The 21,346-nt window shown below is 46.7% G+C and overlaps 1 protein-coding gene across 1 annotated transcript in view; it reads left to right on the top strand.

Annotated features, from left to right (window-relative positions):
* LOC123774995 (glutathione S-transferase theta-1) overlaps window positions 1–21,346 on the top strand; it is a 142,412-nt gene that overhangs the window by 87,739 nt on the left and 33,327 nt on the right. Inside the window, exon 4 of the mRNA XM_045769696.2 lies at window positions 7,602–7,782. Coding sequence (XP_045625652.1) covers window positions 7,602–7,782 — 181 coding nt within the window. The remainder of the gene's footprint in view (window positions 1–7,601; window positions 7,783–21,346) is intronic.

The following is a 21,346-nucleotide window of genomic DNA, read 5'->3' as shown; positions in this document are numbered from 1 at the left end:
CTTCGGTTTTAGCGTTTTGGTTGTTTGGTGGCAGCAGTCTCCCATCTTTTCTGGCGCGGGGTGGGGCTGCTTCATTCTGGAGAGGTCCAGGGTTTGTTGGTGCTTTGTTGGTCGGGCCGGGAGTGTGTCGTTTTTGTGTTCAGTGGCGGCCCTCTGCAGTTGTTTGCGTGCCACGGCGTTTGGGTCCGGAGTGCGTTTTGCGTTGATCCGGTTCTGTTCTTCCCGGTTCGCGGGTGATAGTGTCCCGGGTGGTCAGCCGTGTTCTTGCAGCTAAGCTGCCTGTGTTCTTCCCTCATGCCTGTGGCGTTCGTGGCTTCGCTGCTCTCGCTGCCGTCTGGGCGACGTGGCCTTGCGGTCTTTCGGGCATGGATTTTTGGTGTTCGCGCAGGGGCCTTGCTGCTCGTGGTTCTCGTGTTGTTCCCGGGATTTTCGGGGCTGTGGCACCTTGGGTTGGCGTTTGCTGCCGGTTGTCTCGCCTCCTTGGGGGGTGCGTGGTGTCCGCCTCCCGGTTCTGTCCCTTTGACCTTCCTCTGTGGGTAGTTAGCTCCGGGGAGCCGACGGGGCTCCCCCCAGGAAACCAGCGTTGAATGTAATGAAACGCCATTTTCTGGGTGAGACCCGGAGGCTCCTCGGCAACCCTCTCTCCCTCCGGTCGGCGTTTTTCGCGTGTTTTGACATCCAGCCTCAGAACTGATGAGTGGATAGCCGGCATGGGAGGTCTGGGGCTCCCCCTTCCCCCTCCCGGGGAGGGGGGAGCTGCGCAGACAGCGGCGCGGTGACGTATGACGTCATACTAGTTTCCTTGTTTTCTGTTGAAGAGTTCTATCCACTAGTTCGGCTTTAGGTAGCAATTTTCACCAGAATAGGGGTTTGTTTTGGAATGCTTACCTTTCTGGATGCTTGACCCGGTCGATGGCAGACATAGAATGCTTCCAACCACACGGGGGTTTCTATAGGCCATTGCTCCCCTTGCCTCTCTGAGGGGGCCAGGTTCTGGCTCGTGGTCCCCGGTAGGCCCTAGAACTCCATACACATGACTGATGCCAAAGTCTGACATTAGCATATCAGCCGGTAAAGCTCCGGGGAGCCTCTGGGTCTCACCCAGAAAAATGGCGTTTCATTACATTCAACGCTGTTTTTTTTTTTTGTTGCGCCTGTGGGTGTTGAAGCTATTTGGACCCCTCGCAGTTTGAGGGTTAAGGGTTAGATGATGACCGCGTGTTGATGATGGAAGCACTAATTTAGTCTCCATAACATTTCGTCCAAGGGAGTATTATTGGCACTATTCTGTTCCTGCGGCTCTGGTCTAACAATATGGCTGACCACTCTCATCTACTGATGCCCTGGCTCTCTTGTCCAGATGTCAGTAAGTGGTAGAAAGGTCACATTTACTCTATTTTGGTACTAATAATTTAATAATCAATATATTGAAAGATTATTAAATCCTAAGAAATAATAAATGCAGACTCATTGAGTACTGAGCAGTAAATTATCGCTTTATATTATTCCTCTTGACCATCCTACATAAATGTATATAGAAATTGATAATAGCCTAACTACACATAAGGGGCATAACTGGCAAACCCCTCAGTGTTCAAGAGAGAACTGGATAAGCACCTCCAAAGGATACGTGATCAACCAGGCTGTGACTCATACGTCAGGCTGCGAGCAACCGCGTCTAACAGCCTGGTTGATCAGTCCAGCAACCAGGAGGCCTGGTCGACGAACGGGCCGCGGGGACACTAAGCCCCGGAAGCACCTCAAGGTAGCCTCAAGGTAGCCTTATTCAAAATTTCTAGGAAACAATATTTGTCTTAGCTGTAAGACGACTTCATTAAGTCCATTTCATTACTCGTCCTCATGATCACAAGGTCCCAATAAGGAAGAAACACCAGTGGTGAACATCGTAGGTGAAGGAAGAAAAACTTGGTACATCCTCGTCTACACGCTGCAATCAGGGAAATTTGAGTAGCATTTGATTAGGCTATGAATTATTCCAATATTCATTGAGATTGGAATAAACAAGGAGAATCAACTAACATGGTATTATTGATCTTCTCGTAACATAACAACAGACTACCCACAAATACACAATCTTGAATGATGCATCAAACCAGAAAAGTATACTTAACGTGAGGGTGTGAGAACACTAAGGCCTGCCGATATCACGTCTGCCAGTCCCTGACATTCACTGCTGTGTATGTGTGATTATGGGCCGTGACTATAATTGTTGACACGGTATTAAATGGCTGCCATCCGTGGAGGCACGTGTGCACCCCGCGACACCTTATGCTTGAGTCCCGCCTCCTTCCTCCCACCACGCTCAGTCCCGCATGTGCAGAGACGCTCATAGCGATCCCGGACGTAAACCATTTCGGTTTATTATTAATTATTTGGGAATCAGAAGGAGTACTATCTAAACTATAATCACCAATAAATATTGGATAACAATACCCTTTCTCGTAATGCAGTTGATGTAATTAACATTACACAAATTGAACGAGAAGGGTTGACGTGTTTTTACTTTACGATACAGTAATATTTTACTGGAATAATTAATTTGGTTAAATACCCAAGCTCAGTACACATTAGCATGCAAAAAAGCATGCAAAATGGTAATTTCCTTCATAAAGAACAATAATTTTAGAAAGAAAGAGTAATGTACTGAACTCTATATTTCTCCAACATGTAATTACCTAAGTGTAATTACCTAAGTGTAGTTACAGGATGAGAGCTACGCTTGTGGTGTCCCGTCTTCCCAGCACTCTTTGTCATATAACGCTTTGAAACTACTGACGGTCTTGGCCTCCACCACCTTCTCACTTAACTTGTTCCAACCGTCTACCACTCTATTTGCGAAGGTGAATTTTCTTATATTTCTTCGGCATCTGTGTTTAGCTAGTTTAAATCTATGACCTCTTGTTCTTGAAGTGCCAGGTCTCAGGAAATCTTCCCTATCGATTTTATCAATTCCTGTTACTATTTTGTATGTAGTGATCATATCACCTCTTTTTCTTCTGTCTTCTAGTTTTGGCATGTTTAATGCTTCTAACCTCTCCTCGTAGCTCTTACCCTTCAGTTCTGGGAGCCACTTAGTAGCATGTCTTTGCACCTTTTCCAGTTTGTTGATGTGCTTCTTAAGATATGGGCACCACACAACAGCTGCATATTCTAGCTTTGGCCTAACAAAAGTCATGAACAATTTCTTTAGTATATCGCCATCCATGTATTTAAATGCAATTCTGAAGTTAGAAAGCATAGCATAGGCTCCTTGCACAATATTCTTTATGTGGTCCTCAGGTGATTGTTTTCTATCTAGAACCACCCCTAGATCTCTTTCTTTATCAGAATTCTTTAAAGATTTCTCACATAATATATAGGTTGTGTGGGGTCTATGTTCTCCTATTCCACATTCCATAACATGACATTTATTAACATTAAATTCCATTTGCCAAGTGGTGCTCCATCTACTTATTTTGTCCAGGTCTTCTTGAAGGGCATGACAATCATCTAAATTTCTTATCCTTCCTATTATCTTAGCATCATCAGCAAACATGTTCATATAATTCTGTATACCAACTGGTAGATCATTTATGTACACAATAAACATCACTGGTGCAAGAACTGAACCCTGTGGTACTCCACTTGTGACATTTCTCCATTCCGATATATTGCCTCTGATTACTGCCCTCATTTTTCTATCAGTCAGAAAATTTTTCATCCATGATAGAAGCTTACCTGTCACCCCTCCAATATTTTCCAATTTCCAGAACAACCTCTTATGTGGAACTCTGTCGAAAGCCTTTTTTAGGTCCAGATAGATGCAGTCAACCCAACCATCTCTTTCCTGTAATATCTCTGTGGCTCGATCATAGAAACTGAGTAAATTCGATACACAGGATCTTCCAGATCGAAAACCATACTGTCTGTCTGATATTATATCATTTCTCTCTAGGTGTTCAACCCATTTAGTTTTGATTAGTTTTTCCAATACTTTCACTATTACACTTGTCAATGATACAGGTCTATAATTGAGGGGGTCTTCCCTGCTGCCACTTTTGTAGATTGGAACTATGTTAGCCTGTTTCCACACGTCTGCTACGATTCCTGTACACAGGGATGCCTGAAAGATCAGGTGAAGTGGAATGCTGAGCTCAGATGCACATTCTCTCAGAACCCATGGTGAAACGCCATCTGGGCCAGCTGCTTTGTTCTTACCGAGCTCCTTGAGCATTTTTTCCACTTCGTCTCTAGACACCTCTATCCGCTCTATGTTGTTCTCTGGAATTCTTATTGTGTCTGGTTCTCTGAAGATTTTATTTTGTACAAACACACTTTGGAACTTTTCGTTTAGTGTTTCACACATTTCCTTTTCATCTTCCGTGAATCTATTTCCCATTTTCAACCTCTGAATATTATCCTTTACCTGCAATTTGTTGTTTATGAATTTATAGAATAGACCTGGTTCTGTTTTACATTTGTCTGCAATCCCTTTTTCAAAATTTCTTTCTGCCTCTCTCCTCACTGCCGTGTAGTTGTTTCTCGCATCTTTGTATCGCTGGTATGTTTGGGGGTTCGGCCTCTTCCTGTATCGATTCCATTTTTGTGTCTTTTGGTCTCTAGCCCTCTCGCAATTTCTATTGAACCAATCCTGTTTCCTAGTTCTGCATCTCTGTTTTGGTCTATATTTTTTTGTGCCTTTATCATATATTTCACAAAACTTGACACACATCTCATTCACTTCCTTGCCTAGCATCAAGTCTGTCCAATTATACTCACTAAAAAAATTTCTAAGGTCACCATAATGTCCTCTCCTGAAGTCTGGTTTTTCAACTGCTTCAACCTCCTTATTTTCTTCCAGCTTATAACGCATTGCATACTTTATTCCCAAAAAGACATGGTCACTTTTACCCAAGGGAGGAAGGTACTGAATGTCAAATATCTCTTCCTCCTTCCTGGTAAATATCAAATCTAGCATGGAGGGAACGTCCCCTTCCCTCATCCTCGTAGCTTGTTTAACATGTTGATACAAGAATGTTTCCAGGATGAGGTCTACAAATTTACAGGTTCAAAAATCTTCTGTTTTAGCTTCATATGCTTCCCAGTCTATGGATTTCAAGTTGAAGTCACCGACTATCAACAGTCGTGATCTATCGTTATCCGCTCTCGCTATAATCTCTCTCATTATTGTTATAAGACCTTCACGTTTACTATCTAGCTCCTCCTTTGACCATGTGCTGCTTGGCGGTGGACTATATGCATTTATTATCATTAGTTTATCATCCTCATGGCAGATCTCTAGTGCTATTATGTCAACTTCTTGTGGATTGTCAGTCATTATTTCGTTCACCTTTAGGTGTTCTTTTACCAGCACAGCAACGCCACCGCCTTTCCTAATTTTTCTGTCCCGTCTCCAAATTGAGTAGCCCCTTGGGAATATGACCTCATTTAAAAGTACATCTTCAAGTTTTGTTTCCGTGAGTGCAACAATGTCTGGTGTCTGCAGCTGTATTACATCACTTAACTCCAGTATCTTGATCTCACTCCATCTATGTTGGTGTATGCAATCTTCAGGAACTTGTTCCCCCTCTCCTTATTCTTCACTCCCCCCCTCTCTATTGATTTTGTTGGTTTGCCTTTATGTACCACTTTACTGGCCTGCCTACCCCTATCACTTTGTAGAAAAAAGAATTTATTTCTTCTTCATTCCTGCTCTCATTTAAACGTTTTGCCTCAGCGAGGTTCAGTTTCAGCTTCTCTCTATCTTCTTTTGAAAGATCTCGTCTTAAAGACCACCCTTTCCCATCCTCATCACTTTGCAATTTTCTAGCATTCCTTAGTACTTCTTCCATCTGTTTGGCACCGTTTAGGGTGATCCTCAAAGGTCGATCTTTCCCTTTTACGTACCTGCCTATTCTCCTGTAGTCGCACACATTCTCTATGGTTGTAAGACCTTCCACGAGGCCAACAATTTTATCTACTACTTTAGCTTCTTCTACAGCTCTTTCTGACCTAGATGTTATCTCCTTTTCTTTGCAGCCAAAAATGATCAGGGACTTACTCCGATCAACTGTGTTTTGCACCAACTTCGGGTTAGATGCCAATTCTTTCCTCACTTCTAGCCTAATGTTTGTTTTATCTTGGTTGCTGCAGTGTTTGACTTCCTTTACTGCTTCTTCTATTTTTTCCTTCTCCTTGGCCACTTGTGCATAAGTGAGTTGCATATCTTTCTTGCACTGTTCTATTCCCTGTGTAACTTCCTCCATCTGTGCCGACAAAAGCTGTTTCTCCTGTTGAATTTCCTTACCTAACCTATTGTAGTCATTTATGTTTAAATTTACTTTAACTTCTTCCAAAGCTATTTTTAAGAGTTTATTTTCTTCTTCCATGGCTTTGCAATTTGTTTCCAATTGATTCTTATCCTTGCGCAAGTCTTTCACTAAACCCTCAAGACATAAAACTTTGCTATTTAAATGGTCATTACTTTCTTTCAATTTACTAATTATTTCTACATGAGAGTTCACTATAGTATCTAAATTTACCAACTTGTTATGTAGACTGCTAATATCAATGCTTTCTTCATTGAATCCCTCAAAATCAAGCTCTGTTTTGTTTTTCCCCTTGCCAGTGGCCATCTTGAATGTTCTTCTCTGCACTGTAAACACTAGGGCAACTTTTTCTCATCCGATTTTTCACTTCCCTTAGCACTTTCCTGTTATCTCACCTATTTTTCAAGAGCACTATACCTTTATGTTCTCTGGGACACCACTCACTACCCTCAACCTGTACTACAATACTTAGGATTGTTGAAATATGCTGGAGCTCCTCTGCTGCAAGTGTTGACCCTAGGGGTGTCACTATGTGTGGGAGATTTCATGTTTAAGCCTGTAATCGGCGTTTGGCGTCATGATGGCTGGGAATTTTCTGGCTAAATTATGCCTTACTATGGAAACGTTAACGTTGCTAATTCTATGTGTTAGTGTTATTAGTAAATATTAATATTAGGAGTTAAGTGAGAATAATGTGTTGGTTATTTCCAACACCCTCCCTCCTTCCCTCCCTCTCTACGTCCGATTGACAATTTTCATCATTTCATCATCATTAGGCAGCTCCCCTTCCCCCCTTTCGGGGGAGGTGGGGGCACTAACAAGCCGGTGCGCTAGTTGGATGACGATTTGTTTGTTTTTTGTTTTCTTTTGGGGGAGTTACTTGGTTCTGTTCAGACATAGGTTGCAATTTTTACCAGTTGGGGTTTGTATAGGTTCGCATATCTTTCTGGGTGCCCTCTCGGTTGATGGCAGACATGACATACTCTAAATGTAGTGTTCATAATGGCCATTGCTCCCTGCACCTCTCTGAGGGAACCAGGTTCTGGCTTGTGGTCTCCGGTAGGAACTAGAACTCCCTTGACTGATGACACCAAACTAATAGGGCAAATGTCACTTTGGATAGCTTCAGGAAGTCTCTGGGACTCGCCCAGAAAATGGCATTTCATTACATTCAACACTGACTTTTTGGGGGTTAGAAGTTGTTTTGTTATATAAGAATGATCTTCATTGTTCAGTATGCAAAAGAATAATGCTCTAACCGATTACTTCCAGTTTCTACGACCAAAGCTGTTAGGTATGGAAGTTAATACCAAAAAAGTAGCAGAATTCCAGGATCGAATGGAAGTTGTTCTTGATCAGTTTGAGAATGTGTGGCTTAAAAAGCGGCCATTTATTGCTGGGAATGAACTCACCATCGCTGATCTCCTTGCTGCTTGTGAACTGGAACAGCCTGGTAAGATTAGTATTTGTTTTCCTCTAGTTCAGTACAAGTTCACAATGTAAATTTATAATTTTATGTGGGGTAAGCTTTTAAAATAAGTTATTTTAAATCATATACTGTACAATGTTCAAGTGTTATAACCCTTAGACAGCAATTATCAGCATACGTTGATTTACAGAGTAATGTGGTTATCATCATATGATGATTTATACAATTATTTCTGGGGGGAGCTCCGTCGGCTCCCCGGAGCTTTCCCAGGCTGATATGCTAATGTCAGACTTTGGCATCAGTCATGTGTATGGAGTTCTTAGGCCTACCGGGGACCAAGGCCAGAACCGGGCCCCCTCAGAGAGGCAAGGGGAGCAATGGCCTATAGAAACCCCCGTGTGGTAGGAAGCATTCTATGTCTGCCATCGACCGGGTCAAGCATCCAGAAAGGTAAGCATTCCAAAACAAACCCCTATTCTGGTTAAAATTGCTACCAAAAGCCGAACTAGTGGATAGAACTCCCCAACAGAAAACACGCAAACTAGTGTGACGGCACACGTCGCCGCGCCGCTGTCGGCACAGCTTCCCCCCACCCCGGGAGGGGGAAGGGGGAGCCCCAGACCCCCCATGACAGCTACCCACACCTCAGTTCTTGAGGCTGATGCTATAGGCAAAGGTCGTGTGCTCTGGCTTCAGTGTCACTACAGCACTGTGCTTTGCGTGTGGTGTTTGTTTTTGTGGGTGCGAGAGCCAGGAGTTATCTTCAGTACTCGGGCTGCATGCGCCTAGGGCTGCCTTCCCTAGGTGCCCTGTAAGTACTGCCCTGGGGCCACCTTCCACAGGCTCCTCGGGGTCTGCCTCTGCTGGTTCGTTTTACCTCTTCGGTTTTTCGGCCGCCTGTTGGGCTCTTGGGTGTTCTGTTCTCCCTTGTTACCAGCAGGTAAGAGGCAGTTTGCACTGGTAGGGGCACAGGGTGCTGCACAGCTTGTATTCCCGACATAGCGGCCGGCTCTGTTCCTTGGGGTTTGCTGTCCCCTTGCGGGGTTTTGTTTTTCTTTTTGTTTTTGCCTGGTGGGAGGTTCTGCCCTATTATTCCACTGGTTTTTGCCCTTCCCCGGTTCTCCTCGGTGGCGCCCCCTGCTAGGTCCCCGTGAGTGTACACGTCCCTGGGGTACAGCTATAGAAGTTCGCTTGGTAGTTTTGGGCGCCGGTTAGCAGCGCCCTGCCTGGGACTACCTGAGCGCGAGTCCTCTTAAAGTAAACGCTCAGGACCCTGGGAATCCCCTAGGGGGCGCGTGGGTCCGATGGATGTGACCCCGGAATCCCCGCTCGCTGTGTGAGTTTGAGGGTTGCTCGTTCCCCTTGTCTCAGGGTGACCCTCATTGGTTTTGCCTTTGCCATGCTGCCTGTTGGGTCGGTGATACTTTTGACCCTGAGTCCTGTGAGTGTTGCTGTTTGCGTGTGACTCAATTTACCCAATCCTCTGATGATTCTATTCGGGTACAGGCGGCGTGTGCGTTGCAGTCTACGTTTCGTCTGTTGCAACGCGCTCGGCTGGTTGGTCACCCGGATGCCCCGGGGCTGTCCCGCTTTGCTTTTCGAGACCCGGACTTGGGGGTGGGGGTCACTTCGATCCTGGTTCAGTCTGCACATCCTCGTCCTTCCCCTTCTGTTTGTTCTGGTCCCCCCCCCCCCCTGCTTCCGGCCCCGAAGCGTCTGAGGGTTTTGGGGTCGGAGCAGGGGTTACTTGATCTTGAGACTCAGGCAGCTTCCGGGGGGTGGCAGAGGCATTTGAGTCTTGTCTCCCGGCCAAAGCTTCTGGGTCTGACCAGTGGGCCCCCCTTCCTCCAGCTTCTACAGCTGCTCCGTCCTTGTCTTGTGGGGTCGGGGCTTGGGGAGAGGACTCGGCCCCGGGTCCTGTGGTGAAGGACCTCGAGGCTGGGGAGGGGCTGACTTGGGGGCCTTGGGCCCCGCTGGACCCCGCCTGGGTTTTTCTTCCCTCTGAGCGGGGCTTATTGTTACAAGGTGTGGGGTTTTCTTTTCCCCTCTCTGCGTACGAGTTGGATTTGGTGTCGGCCCCTCCCCGGGTTCGGTTTCGTGTTCCCCCGGTACGTCGGTTCCGTCTTTCCGGAGGTTTTCGGCTTATCGCATCCAACCTGGTGTGGTGCGAGCGGCCTTTGCAGCTTACCTCCTGCGTGACCCGGATTATGCCTCGGAAATGGATCCGTCGGAGTTCAGGTTTGGGACTTCGTTCCCTTTCTGGTTCCGTTATGAGGTTCCGGAGTCTTCCTGGCTAGCGGACTCCCCCGTGTTTGTTCTGGATTCCTGGCATTCCTTCTGTCGTTCCCGCACGCTGGAGTGGCGGGAAACTTCCACGGTGCTTCAGGTTTTCCTGGGGGTGCAATCTTGAGTACCTGAATGAGTGCTTGTTTGCCCCTGCCCTTCCCCGCGATGTGGGCGTTATTCAGCTCCATGTGCAGGTTCCCACCCTTTCGGCGGCGCTCATAGAGGAGGACTTGCGCGCCCAGGGCCTTTTGGCTTCAGCCTTGCTGTTCTTTTCCCTCCTGGAGCTGTCCTCGGATTGGCTCGTGGAGGATGTGAGGACGCTTGGGTCCGTCCCAGGGTCCGGCGCCTTGTCCTTGGCAGCGCGTTCGTCGGCTGCCGTGTTGAAGCTGTTCATGCCGATTTTGCGGGATGCGGTTTCACCGAGATGACACCATCTCACGTGTCGGTAGACGGTACTGGGTTCCTCCGTGGAATCTGCTTGGGCTCTTGCTCTTAGGCATTCTTCGCCTTTTTGTCCTCTTCTGTTTGAGTAATCGGCCGTGTCGCAATTTATTCAGGTTGCATTGTCGGCTTGTCGTCCAATGTCGGACTTGTTGGTTTTCCAGGGGTCCCGGGGTGGGTTTTCCCAGAAGGGTCGTGCCAGGGCTCGGGGTTCCTCTCGTCGTGGTAGGCCACTGGTGTCAGATTCGGGTTCGGCTCCTACTTTGGACCCTCCCTCGTCTGGTTGGCGCGGTGTTCGCTCTGTGAGGGGTTCTGGGTGTCGTAAGGGTCGCCGGCCCTTTTGCGGTTTGCCCCATTGACGGGCGATGGGGGGACGGCTTGCGCTGTTCACCCACACCTGGTCCCACGATTCGTGGGCCTTTCAGGTCGTGTCTGTCGGCCTGCAGTGGCGTTGGGGGGGTCTGGGTTGACCGAGCAGGTTTCTTCCCCTGCGCTCTGTCGGGTCGTTTTGGAGTGGGTTCGCTTGGGCGTCGTTTTGACGACGTCGTCCCTCAGATGGGTTTCCCATCTGTTTCCGGTTCCGAAACGGGACTGTGCGGACCTGCGGTTCATTCTGGACTTGTCCCGTCTGAACCCCGGGGTTCATTGCCCCTCCTTTCGGATGACTACGCTGTCTCAGGTTCGGGTCCTCTTGGAGCCAGGCGCTTGGATGGTATCCCTGGACCTCCGGGACACTTATTGGCATGTCCCGATTCATCCACGGTTCAGGGACTGGCTCGGTTTTGTTGTGGGGCGCCTGAGTTACCGCTTTCGTTGTCTCCCGTTCAGGTTGAACCTGGCACCTCGTGTGTTCACGTGCCTTACACGGGTTGTGGTGGCCCGTTTGTGTCTCCTAGGTGTTCGGGTGTTGGCCTACCTCGACGACTGGCTGGTTTGGGCTCCCAGTCGGTCAGCTTGCTTGCTAGCCAGGGATTTGGTTCTTTCCCAGCTCGCCGGGTTCGGGTTCTTAGTGAACTGGAGGAAGTCCCATCTGGTCCCCTCTTAGGTTCGGACTTGACTGGGTCTCGTTTGGGACTCTCGGACCGCCTCCTTGTCTCTCCCTCCGGAGAGACAAGGAGACCTGAACTTTGTGATGGTAGTTTACCTGCCGGGTCGGGTTTGGCTTCGTCGGCTGTTCTGGTTCCTTCGGGGTCACCCCTTCCGCCTCTCTCGCAATCGCAGGGTTCGACCCCCGGGGGCCTTATGTCGGTTGCTGCGTCACTGGCTTCCTCTTCGGGTTTTTCGGGGTTCAGTACCTTGGCGCCTACCTGAGCCCTCACTTGATGTGTACACGGATACGTCGTCTCTCGGCTGGGGCTTTGTGACCAGTGCTCACCAGGCCGGCCAGGGGCATTGGGATCCGTCCTTCCGTCGAGCTCACAGCACGGTGCGGGAGTTTACGGCAGTGTGGTTTGCTATTTGGAGAATTCGGGTGGCCCGCGGATCGACGATTCGGCTCCATTCGGACTGCTCTCCGGTGGTTCATTGCCTGAACCGCGGGGGTTCGATGCGGTCCTTGTCTCTTTGGGGTTGGTCACTTCGGGTGACTCGTCTGCTGAGTTCTCGGGGTTTGGCTTTCCTGGCGGTTCACGTACAGGGAGTGTCCAACGTCTTGGCCGACGCCCTGTCTCGCTTCGTTCCCCCTCTCCACGGAGTGGACGGTCGACGACGAGTCCTTCTATTGGCTTTGCCAGACGTTCGGGCCCCCCGAGGTGGACCTCTTTGCGTCGGCGTGGTCGTGGCGTCTTCCCGTGTATGCAGCTTCCTTCCCCGATCGCGAGGCCGTCGGGGTCGATGCCTTTCAGCTAGACTGGTCGAGGTTGGGGTTCCTGTACCTCTTTCTCCCAGCTCGGCTGTTGCTCCAGGTCCTGACTCCCTTGGAGACTTACCAGGAGAGAGTTGTCCTTCTGGCCCCTTGGTGGCCGGCCCAGCCTTGGTTTCAGGTGCTGCTTGCTCGGTGTCCGAACCCGATGGTTTTCCCGTGGTTCCGCCTCTTTCAGCAGATCGGGCCGGTACGTCAAGTGGCTGGTTCAATCTTCTCCTCGAGTCTTCGCGTATGGGTTTTTTTACTCGAGTTTATCATCTCTATGGTGATCAGGTGGCCTCCTTGTTGGTGTCCCACCTGAGGGCTTCTTCTCGGCGGCAGTATGAAGTTTCCTGGCGGTCCTTCTGTTTCTTTTTGCGTCTTTGTCGTGTTAGTTCCTTGTCTGTTAGGGTGGTCTTGTCCTTTCTCTCTTGGTTGTTTCAGGACCGTCATCTTATGCCTAACACTGTCGCCTCGTATCGTGCGGCGCTGGCTGAGCCTCTTCAGCTTGCCTTCGGTATCGATGTTACGTTTGTGCCATTTCGCAAGCTGTCTCGTGCCTTGTTTCACCTCCGGCCTGCTTATGCGCCGCCTGAGCCATCCTGGTCTTTGGACCGAGTGCTCACTTACCTTTCGTCTCCTTGTTTCGTTGTGGCCCCTTCGGTCCGGGGGGTTGTTTCTCCAAGGCTCTTTTCTTGTTGGCATTTGCCTCTGGGGGTCGGGATGGGGAGCTTCATGCTCTCCTCTGGCGCTTGGGTTTCTGCTCTTTTGGTCGTGGAGATTGTTTTGTTCGCTTGCAGCCGTCACCTTTTCTGGTGAAGAATGAGACTGCTGCATTCCGGAGGGGTCCATGGGTGGTTGATGCTTGGTTGGTCAGGCTGGGGGTGCATCATGTTTTGTGTCCGGTTGCGGCGCTTCACTGTTATTTGCGCGCAACGGCTTCTGTGTCCGGGGACGTGCTTTGGGTTGATCCGGTTTCCCTTCTTCCCTGTTTGCGGGTTCGGGTCTCCCAGGTCATCCGTAGGGTTATTAATATTAAGTCCAGCCAGCCTGCAGTTTATCCCCGTGCCCATGACGTCCGTAAGTTCGCGGCTCTTGCTGCCGTCTTTGGGAATATGTCTTAGTCTGATATTCGGGCGCGGGGATTTTGGCGGTCGAACAGGGTCCTGGCTGCTCGTTACCTTCTGAATGTCCCTAGGCCCCGTCGAGCCTGTGTTGCTTTGGGTTGGCGGTTGCAGCCAGTTGTCTTGGCTTCGAGTTGAGGAGTGAGCGACGACCGCCTCCCGGGTAAGTCCCTCTTTTTTCCGTCTGTGGGTAGTTAGCTCCGGGGAGCCGACGGGGCTCCCCCCAGAAAACCAGTGTTGAATGTAATGAAACGCCATTTTCTGGGTGAAGCTCCCCAGCATCCCTCCCTCCCTCCGGTCGGCATTTTTTTCGCGTTTTTCACATCCAGCCTCAAGAACTGAGGTGTGGGTAGCCGGCGTGGAGGGTTTGGGGCTACCCCCCCCCCCCCTAGGAGGGGGAAAGCTGCGCAGACAGCAGCGCGGCGACGTGTGACATCACACTAGTTTGCTTGTTTTCTGTTGGGGAGTTCTATCCACTAGTTCGACTTTTGGTAGCAATTTTAACCAGAATAGGGGTTTGTTTTGAGGCGCTTACCTATCTGAGTGCCTGCTCCGGTCGATGGCAAACATAGAATGCTTCCAACCACACGGGGGTTTTCTATAGGCCATTGCTCCCCTTGCCTCTCTGAGGGGGCTCGGTTCTGGCCTTGGTCCCGGGTAGGCCTAAGCACTCCATACACATGACTGTTGCCAAAGTCTGACATTAGCATATCAGCCTGGGAAAGCTCCGGGGAGCCTCCGGGACTCACCCAGAAAATGGTGTTTCATTACATTCAACATTGGTTTTTTGGGGTTTTATGTGTATGATGGAAATAAGGATGGAATGGGTCTATGTGGATGCAATGGAGTTTACCTTGACCCCTTGAAAAAATCCTGCTATCATTTCATGGTTATGTTACTAGGTGAATGCATTATTGGTTATAAATGGAGTACACGTAATGAAAAATTTTCATTAATTTTCGTGTTTGTCTTAAATTTTGTATATAAATTTATAATTCTACAATGAAGAATTTTTTGGGGAGATTTTTATTTTTTTATTGTTTGTACATAAGCAGATATGACCATTTCTCAATAGCCACTGTGTAAGGGTTAAACTGTATTTTATAATAAAGTACTGTACATGTTAATTTTATCTCAGTGTGACCTACATTTAGAAATTTGTTTATTTATATAATGTAAACAAGTGCCCACGTCTGGGGTGCGCTACGCGTCTCCGGGTATTTGTATTTTTCACATTCCATTCAAAACTCCAGCGGCTACGTGGGGTTCACATCAGCTTCCTCAGGGCTCTTGTAAACAGACACTATCTGAAAAAAAAATCATGGTCCACATTCCCGGGTGTCATCCACATTCCCGGGTGTCAGAGCCTCGGTAGTGAGTGAGCAACCAAGGCTGGCGCTCGCAGCATGAGCGCACAGCACTGCTGTTCAGCGTATGACCATAGCATCGCCTAATAATGTCAAAATATATATATAATCTGCATTAGAGTACAACCTCGATTCAACGTACTATATGGGACCAACCCCAGCTCGTTGGAGCGTTGGATTCGTTGCAAGAGGCGACCTTCAGGAGGCATTTGCATGTGTCTTTTTTTTTTCTTGTACACAATAAAAATGCATTATCATATTACATACTGTACCTATATATTACTTCTCTACTAAAAAATACTGTAATTCATGTATTTACCTTACTGTTGGAGTTATGTCCATCTTGAAGTTTTCTGAAGTTGTGAATCCTCTACAGTAAATACGTACTGCAGTGCATTATGCCGTTAGCACTGTGTGATTAAAAGTAGTTCTGCTGTATATTGAGTACTACAATACAGTTCATGAAAACTATTGTACACTAGAATTACTGCAACTTTAATTTTAACACTATGTACACACTTAAATTTAGCATTTGTTCTAATTGTTCACTTCACACACGATGTTTTTAGATGTTTGCATCAGCTTTGCTGGTGCTCGCTGCTGCTGTGTTGGCTTCAGCTGCTTTTGTGCTGGTGCTGGGTACGGCTGTGCTGGTGCTGGATACGGCTTTGCTGGTGCTGGTGCTGGGTACGGCTGTGCTGGTGCTGGGAACGGCTGTGCTGGTGCTGAGTACGGCTGTGCTGGTGCTGGGAACAGCTGTGCTGGTGCTGGGAACAGCTGTGCTGGTTGATTTTCTACTAGTTCGTGAAAAATATCGACTCATTTTCGTTTGTTTCCTTCTTTTTGTCATGTCCTTGAGACAAATATCTTTCATCATCCTTAGGTGTTGACAAAAGCCTGGTAGCTCTGGATTGTCAGTTTGTGAAACAATATCAAGGACTTTTTCAACATAGAACAATGTGTCAGCACACGTAGCAGATTGTAAACTGCTATCATTCTCATCCTCATCTTCCTCTCCGTCGTCGTCAACAGTGCCAGTAACATTTTGCATAATCTCATCATCTGTTAAATGACCAATGGGTGGATCGACTGCATCAATATCTAACCACTCCTCCACATCGTTCAGTGTCAACTCCACCTCACCAGCGGCACACAGTTCTTGATAAATATCATTTGAAAATCCGTCAAAATCCATTTCTTCCTCAGTCACTTCATCGGCATGATCAAGCAACAGGAGTTTTTTCCAACAATTTCTTAATTTTGACTCTTTAACTTCATCCCAAAATTTAGCCCAGTTGTAAATGGCTTCCTTAATTGAGTATTTTTTTAACGTTCCAGTGTTGTTTGACCTCGCGAATCGGTTCCTTGTCTTTTGTCTTCATCTGACTCCACCATGATTTCTTTATTCATTGCTCGTTTGTAGAGCCTTTTCATTGCATATATAACACCCATATCCATTGGCTGGATCAGAGAGGTGGTATTGGGAGGCAAGGCCATACATTTGATGCGTCCATCATGTGATGCTAATGTGTTGATCCCTACATGAGCTGGGGCATTGTCAACCAAGAGTAATGCCTTGACATCATTCCGTCTCATTCCACACTTCTTTATCTGAAAATCTCTTGCTTCTTTGCAAAAATGATTTTTGAACCAGTCTATAAAAATATCTCCAGTAAACCAAGCTGTTTTAGAGTTGAAGTAGACCACAGGTACCTTGTTCATTAAATTTTTCAAAGCACGTGGGTTTTTTGACTTCCCTTTTTGATTTACATTAGGGAGCCGGTCGGCCGAGCAGACAGCACGCTGTACTTGTGATCCTGTGGTCCCGGGTTCGATCCCTGGCACCGGCGAGAAATAATAGGCAGAGTTTCTTTAACCCTATGCCCCTGTTACCTAGCAGTAAAATAGGTACCTGGTTGTTAGGCAGCTGTCACGGGCTGCTTCCTGGGGGTGGAGGCCTGGTCGAGGACCAGGCCGCGGGGACACTAAAGCCCCGAAATCATCTCAAGATAACCTCCCCACAATGGCGGACTTGGTTCTGTGACTTCCGTCTGCATTTGCACACAGCATGGCAGAAACTTTTTCTTTGTTTACCTTATGGCCAAGAACACTCTCATCTAGCCTAGATGCCAAAGGCCAAGAACACTCATCTAGCCTAGATGCCAAAGTGTTATTCTGCAAGTACTGTAACCCCGCGATTATCCAGGATTCAAACATCCGGAAAACGCCCTTATACGGCCAAAATCGTGATCGGATAAAGTTATCACAATATCCGGCCAAAATGGCCACAGGAACCGGATAAAAGCTGGTTTGGCCGGATGAAAATACGGCCATACCGTATTAATCCCGTCTGTGGCTCTAGACGCATGGTGGAGGAGGGGGGTGGGGTGGGTGGGTGGTGTTGGGAGGGTGGGAGGGGTGCGTCAGGAGGGACCACCTGGGTACAGGAATTACCATTAATTTTAGAACAATTAATCATAGCCAAAAACAAATGAAATAAGTACTAGTAATTATGTAATAACAAATAAATAAGTTTCCTAAAAGAATTGTGCACAGGCTGAAGTTTCCTTCAAAAATATTGTGAATTTTTTTCCTCCTGGCGGCCTACGTAACGCGCTATAGCTGCCCCACCCCAAGTGGACCCGTCCAACACTGGTCAACCCATGTGCGTCCGTCCCTCGTGTTATACACAGTGCTGCGCCATTAGTGAAATATTTTTTTAAATAACTTTCTTAATTTTCATAGTAATTTTGAACATTTTTGGCCAAGACTATGTCTGGTAGCAGCATCAATCGTTCTGGAAGTGTTAAGAGGAAGAAGATTGTCCTAGCAATTAAAGACAAGTTACGTGTTGTTCAACCAGTGAGGCGTCACAGGCAGCCAAGTGCCTTCAACAAGTGAGGCGCCACAGGCAAGCCAAGCTCCTTCAACAAGTGAGGCATTACAGGCAAGCCAAGCGCTTTCAACAAGTGACGCGCCACAGGCAAGCCAAGCGCTTTCAACAAGTGAGGCGCAAGCAAGCGCCTTTAACAAGTGAGGCGTCACAGGCAAGCCAAGTGCCTTCAACAAGTGAGGGCATGCAAGCGCTTCAACAAGTGAGGTGCAAGCAAGCGCCTTCAACAAGTGAGGCCTCACAGGCAACCCAAATGCCCTCAACCAGTGAGGCTTCAGCAGCTGGCAGTCAAAACTAACTTAGCTTAATGAACTGTACAGTAATTTTAAGTGTTAATTTTAGTGTTGTGTTAGTATAGGTTACGTAAATTGTTAAGAATTTTTAACTTCAAGATGTGTGGCATCAATCAAGAAGACGAACACCAACAAGGTAAGTTGAGGTTTCTAGTTGAATATTTAATAATTGTATGTGGCAAGGCAATTCAAATTATGTTGTTTGTAGTATAAAAATAGTTGAAAATGGTCACTTTTGGACTCGTAGGTGAAAAAGTACCATTATCCGAAAAATGTGATAATCCGGCTGGGGGTCCTTCCCATATAGTCCGGATGATCGAGTGGAGACAGTATTTCCAATTTTTTTTTTTTTTTTTTTTTTAGATATATACAAGAGTTGTTACATTCTTGTACAGCCACTAGTACGCGTAGCGTTTCGGGCAGGTCCCTGGACTACGATCCCCTGCTGCGAAGAATCGTTTTTTCATCCAAGTACACATTTTACTGTTGCGTTAAACAGAGGCTACAGTTAAGGAATTGCGCCCAGTAAATCCTCCCCGGCCAGGATACGAACCCATGACATGGCGCTCGCGGAACGCCAGGCGAGTGTCTTACCACTACACCACGGAGACTGTGAATTAAAGCCTGTTTCATCGGCATTGTGTACCTGAGAACGCCTTAGATCATTTTTTATTATGTAATCATTTAATTTACGCTTAAATGGCTCGACAGAATCCGTATCTGCACTTAATGATTCTCCACAAATTTTCCTGTTCTTAATATTATGTCTATTCTTAAATCTTTGCAACCATCCTTCACTTGCTCGAAAATCTGGAATGTTCATCTTTTGTGCAAATTTATCGGCTGCTGTCTTAATGGCGTCGCCGCCAGGTGGCATCCCCACAGAGCGCTTCTGGTTAAACGAGGAGCGCTGGTACACAGCTTCGTCCAAATTTGTATTTGTAGAACCTTTTATTGTTTTCCTTTTATTTAATGCACTACTATCACTCGAAGCAAGGAACTTCCCAATATCATCATTCTGTCTCTTGATATCACACACCGTACTTTTCCCGACATTAAATTCTGCTGCCAGCCTAGTAACAGAGTAGCCACGTTCATGTTTCTCTATCATGTCTAATTTCTGCTCAATGGATAAAAAACTTCTCTTCCTCTTTGTAGCTACAGCACAATTAGCAAGCCCTTGAGACATCTTGTTGTATATTAATAAAGCTGTAGTAAAAAAAATGGTAAATTCCACGATTATTCTTTCACCGGCGGACAAACACGTCACTCGCACACAGACAAAGCTAATGGCACTGGGTGCCTACTGTATGAACGCAGACTAAGTCTATACACCCTCCAGTAGGCTGGTGTTTAAGCCAGATCCAGTAACATAAATTTATCTCTAATATTGGATTTACATTATATTATATATTTTTAGGTTACATACTTAGTTTAATGCTATAGTTAGTGCTTTAGTTTATGCTATACCGATGATACTTTTCAAAACGCTTGAGCTCTCTAGAGTGGAATACTGCTGCACAATGACAGCCCCTTTCAAACCTGGAGAAATTGCTGACCTGGAGAGCGTGCAGAGATCCTCTGCTGCTAGAATCTACTCAGTAAAACATCTAAATTACTGGGACCGACTAAAGAGCCTAAATCTGTACTCCCTTGAGCGCAGGCGGGAGAGATACATAATAATTTACACGTGGAAAATAATTGAGAGGCTGGTCCCAAACCTGCACACAGAAATAACATCACATGAGACCAGAAGACATGGCAGGATGTGCAGAATACCCCCGTTGAAAAGCAAAGGTGCAACAGGTACTCTGAGAGAGAACTATCAAAGGCCCGAGACTGTTCAACACGCTTCCACTACACATAAGGGGCATAACTGGCAGACCCCTCACAGTGTTCAAGAGAGAACTGGATAAGCACCTCCAAAGGATACCTGATCAATCAGGCTGTGGCTCATACGTCGGGCTGCGAGCAGCCACGTCTAACAGCCTGGTTGATCAGTCCAGCAACCAGGCGGCCTGGTTGACGACCGGGCCGCGGGGACGCTAAGCCCCGGAAGCACCTCAAGGTAACCTCAAGGTAGTAACATTAGGATAATAAGAGATATAAAAAAAAACTTATTTTAGAACTGATTTATTAATTTTATTATTTCGAAGCCGTATGCACTGAACTGTGGCGACGAAATGAAACGTGAAACGCATGGTGTTGTGTGTACGGGGATTAGACCCGTCCACTCGCTCACGCTGGAGTTGTTCCAATAACATAAATAATTTCTCAAATAGCAGATGTCTATCATATTACAGTATATTTTCGGTTTTATTTAGTTTAGTTTAATTAGGATAATAAAAAGCTAAAAGCACTGGTTTTAGAAATGATTTATCAATCTGAAACTTTCAAAGTCATGGGTCACTGAACTATAACAACACAGACGAAGGAAAACCAAGTAAGGTTTACAGTATAGTATTCCCTTATCTGTCCACCCTCACTCACCTTGTTTCATCACAGAAAATGTCTATAAGGAGATTTTATGACATGTAGCTAGCTAATCACGCTTCAGCCTTTAAATTAATTTACAAAGATACGTCTGCCACAAATCAGTGAACGAAAATTATGGAAACTCAGTCGTTCATTTGTGTGGATTACTCTGGCTGGTATCTGGTTCATATGGTTGACGTGTTGTGTGGACCATTCTGGTTGGTGTTTGGTTCATATGGTTCACTTGTTGTGTGGTCCACTTAATTGTGTGATCCATCTTGTCTTATGAAGGAATTATTAATTGTAAACTGTGATAGAATGAGACAGTTTTCCACAATTCTGTGAACTCTGTCCCAATATCGTAAACTTGTGGACTCACTTGTGCGGTCCACTTGTGTGATCGAACTTGTCATATGGGGGAACTATTAATTGTAATCTGTGATAGAATGAGAAAGTTTTCCACCACTCTGTGAACTCTGTCCCAACATCGTAATCTTGTGGACCACTTGTGCGGTCCACTTGTGTGATCGAATTTGTCATATGGGGGAACTATTAATTGTAATCTGTACTCACCTAATTGTGCTTGCGGGGGTTGAGCTTTGGCTCTTTGGTCCCGCCTCTCAACTGTCAATCAACTGGTGTACAGATTCCTGAGCCTACTGGGCTCTATCATGTGATAGAATGAGAAAGTTTTCCACCACTCTTTGAACTCTGTCCCAACATCGTAAGCTTGTGGACCACTTGTGCGGTCCACTTGTGTGATCAAACTTGTCATATAAGGGAATTACTAATTGTAATCTGTGATAGAATGGGAAAGTTTTCCACCAGTCAGTGAACTCTGTCTGGACATTGTAAGCAAATCCGAA

This window comes from Procambarus clarkii, chromosome 92 (genome assembly GCF_040958095.1).
Source record: "Procambarus clarkii isolate CNS0578487 chromosome 92, FALCON_Pclarkii_2.0, whole genome shotgun sequence".
In the NCBI taxonomy this organism is placed as follows: Eukaryota; Metazoa; Arthropoda; class Malacostraca; order Decapoda; family Cambaridae; genus Procambarus; species Procambarus clarkii.
The sequence above is the reverse complement of the archived record's forward strand: the minus strand, read 5'-3'. Positions and strand labels throughout refer to the sequence as shown.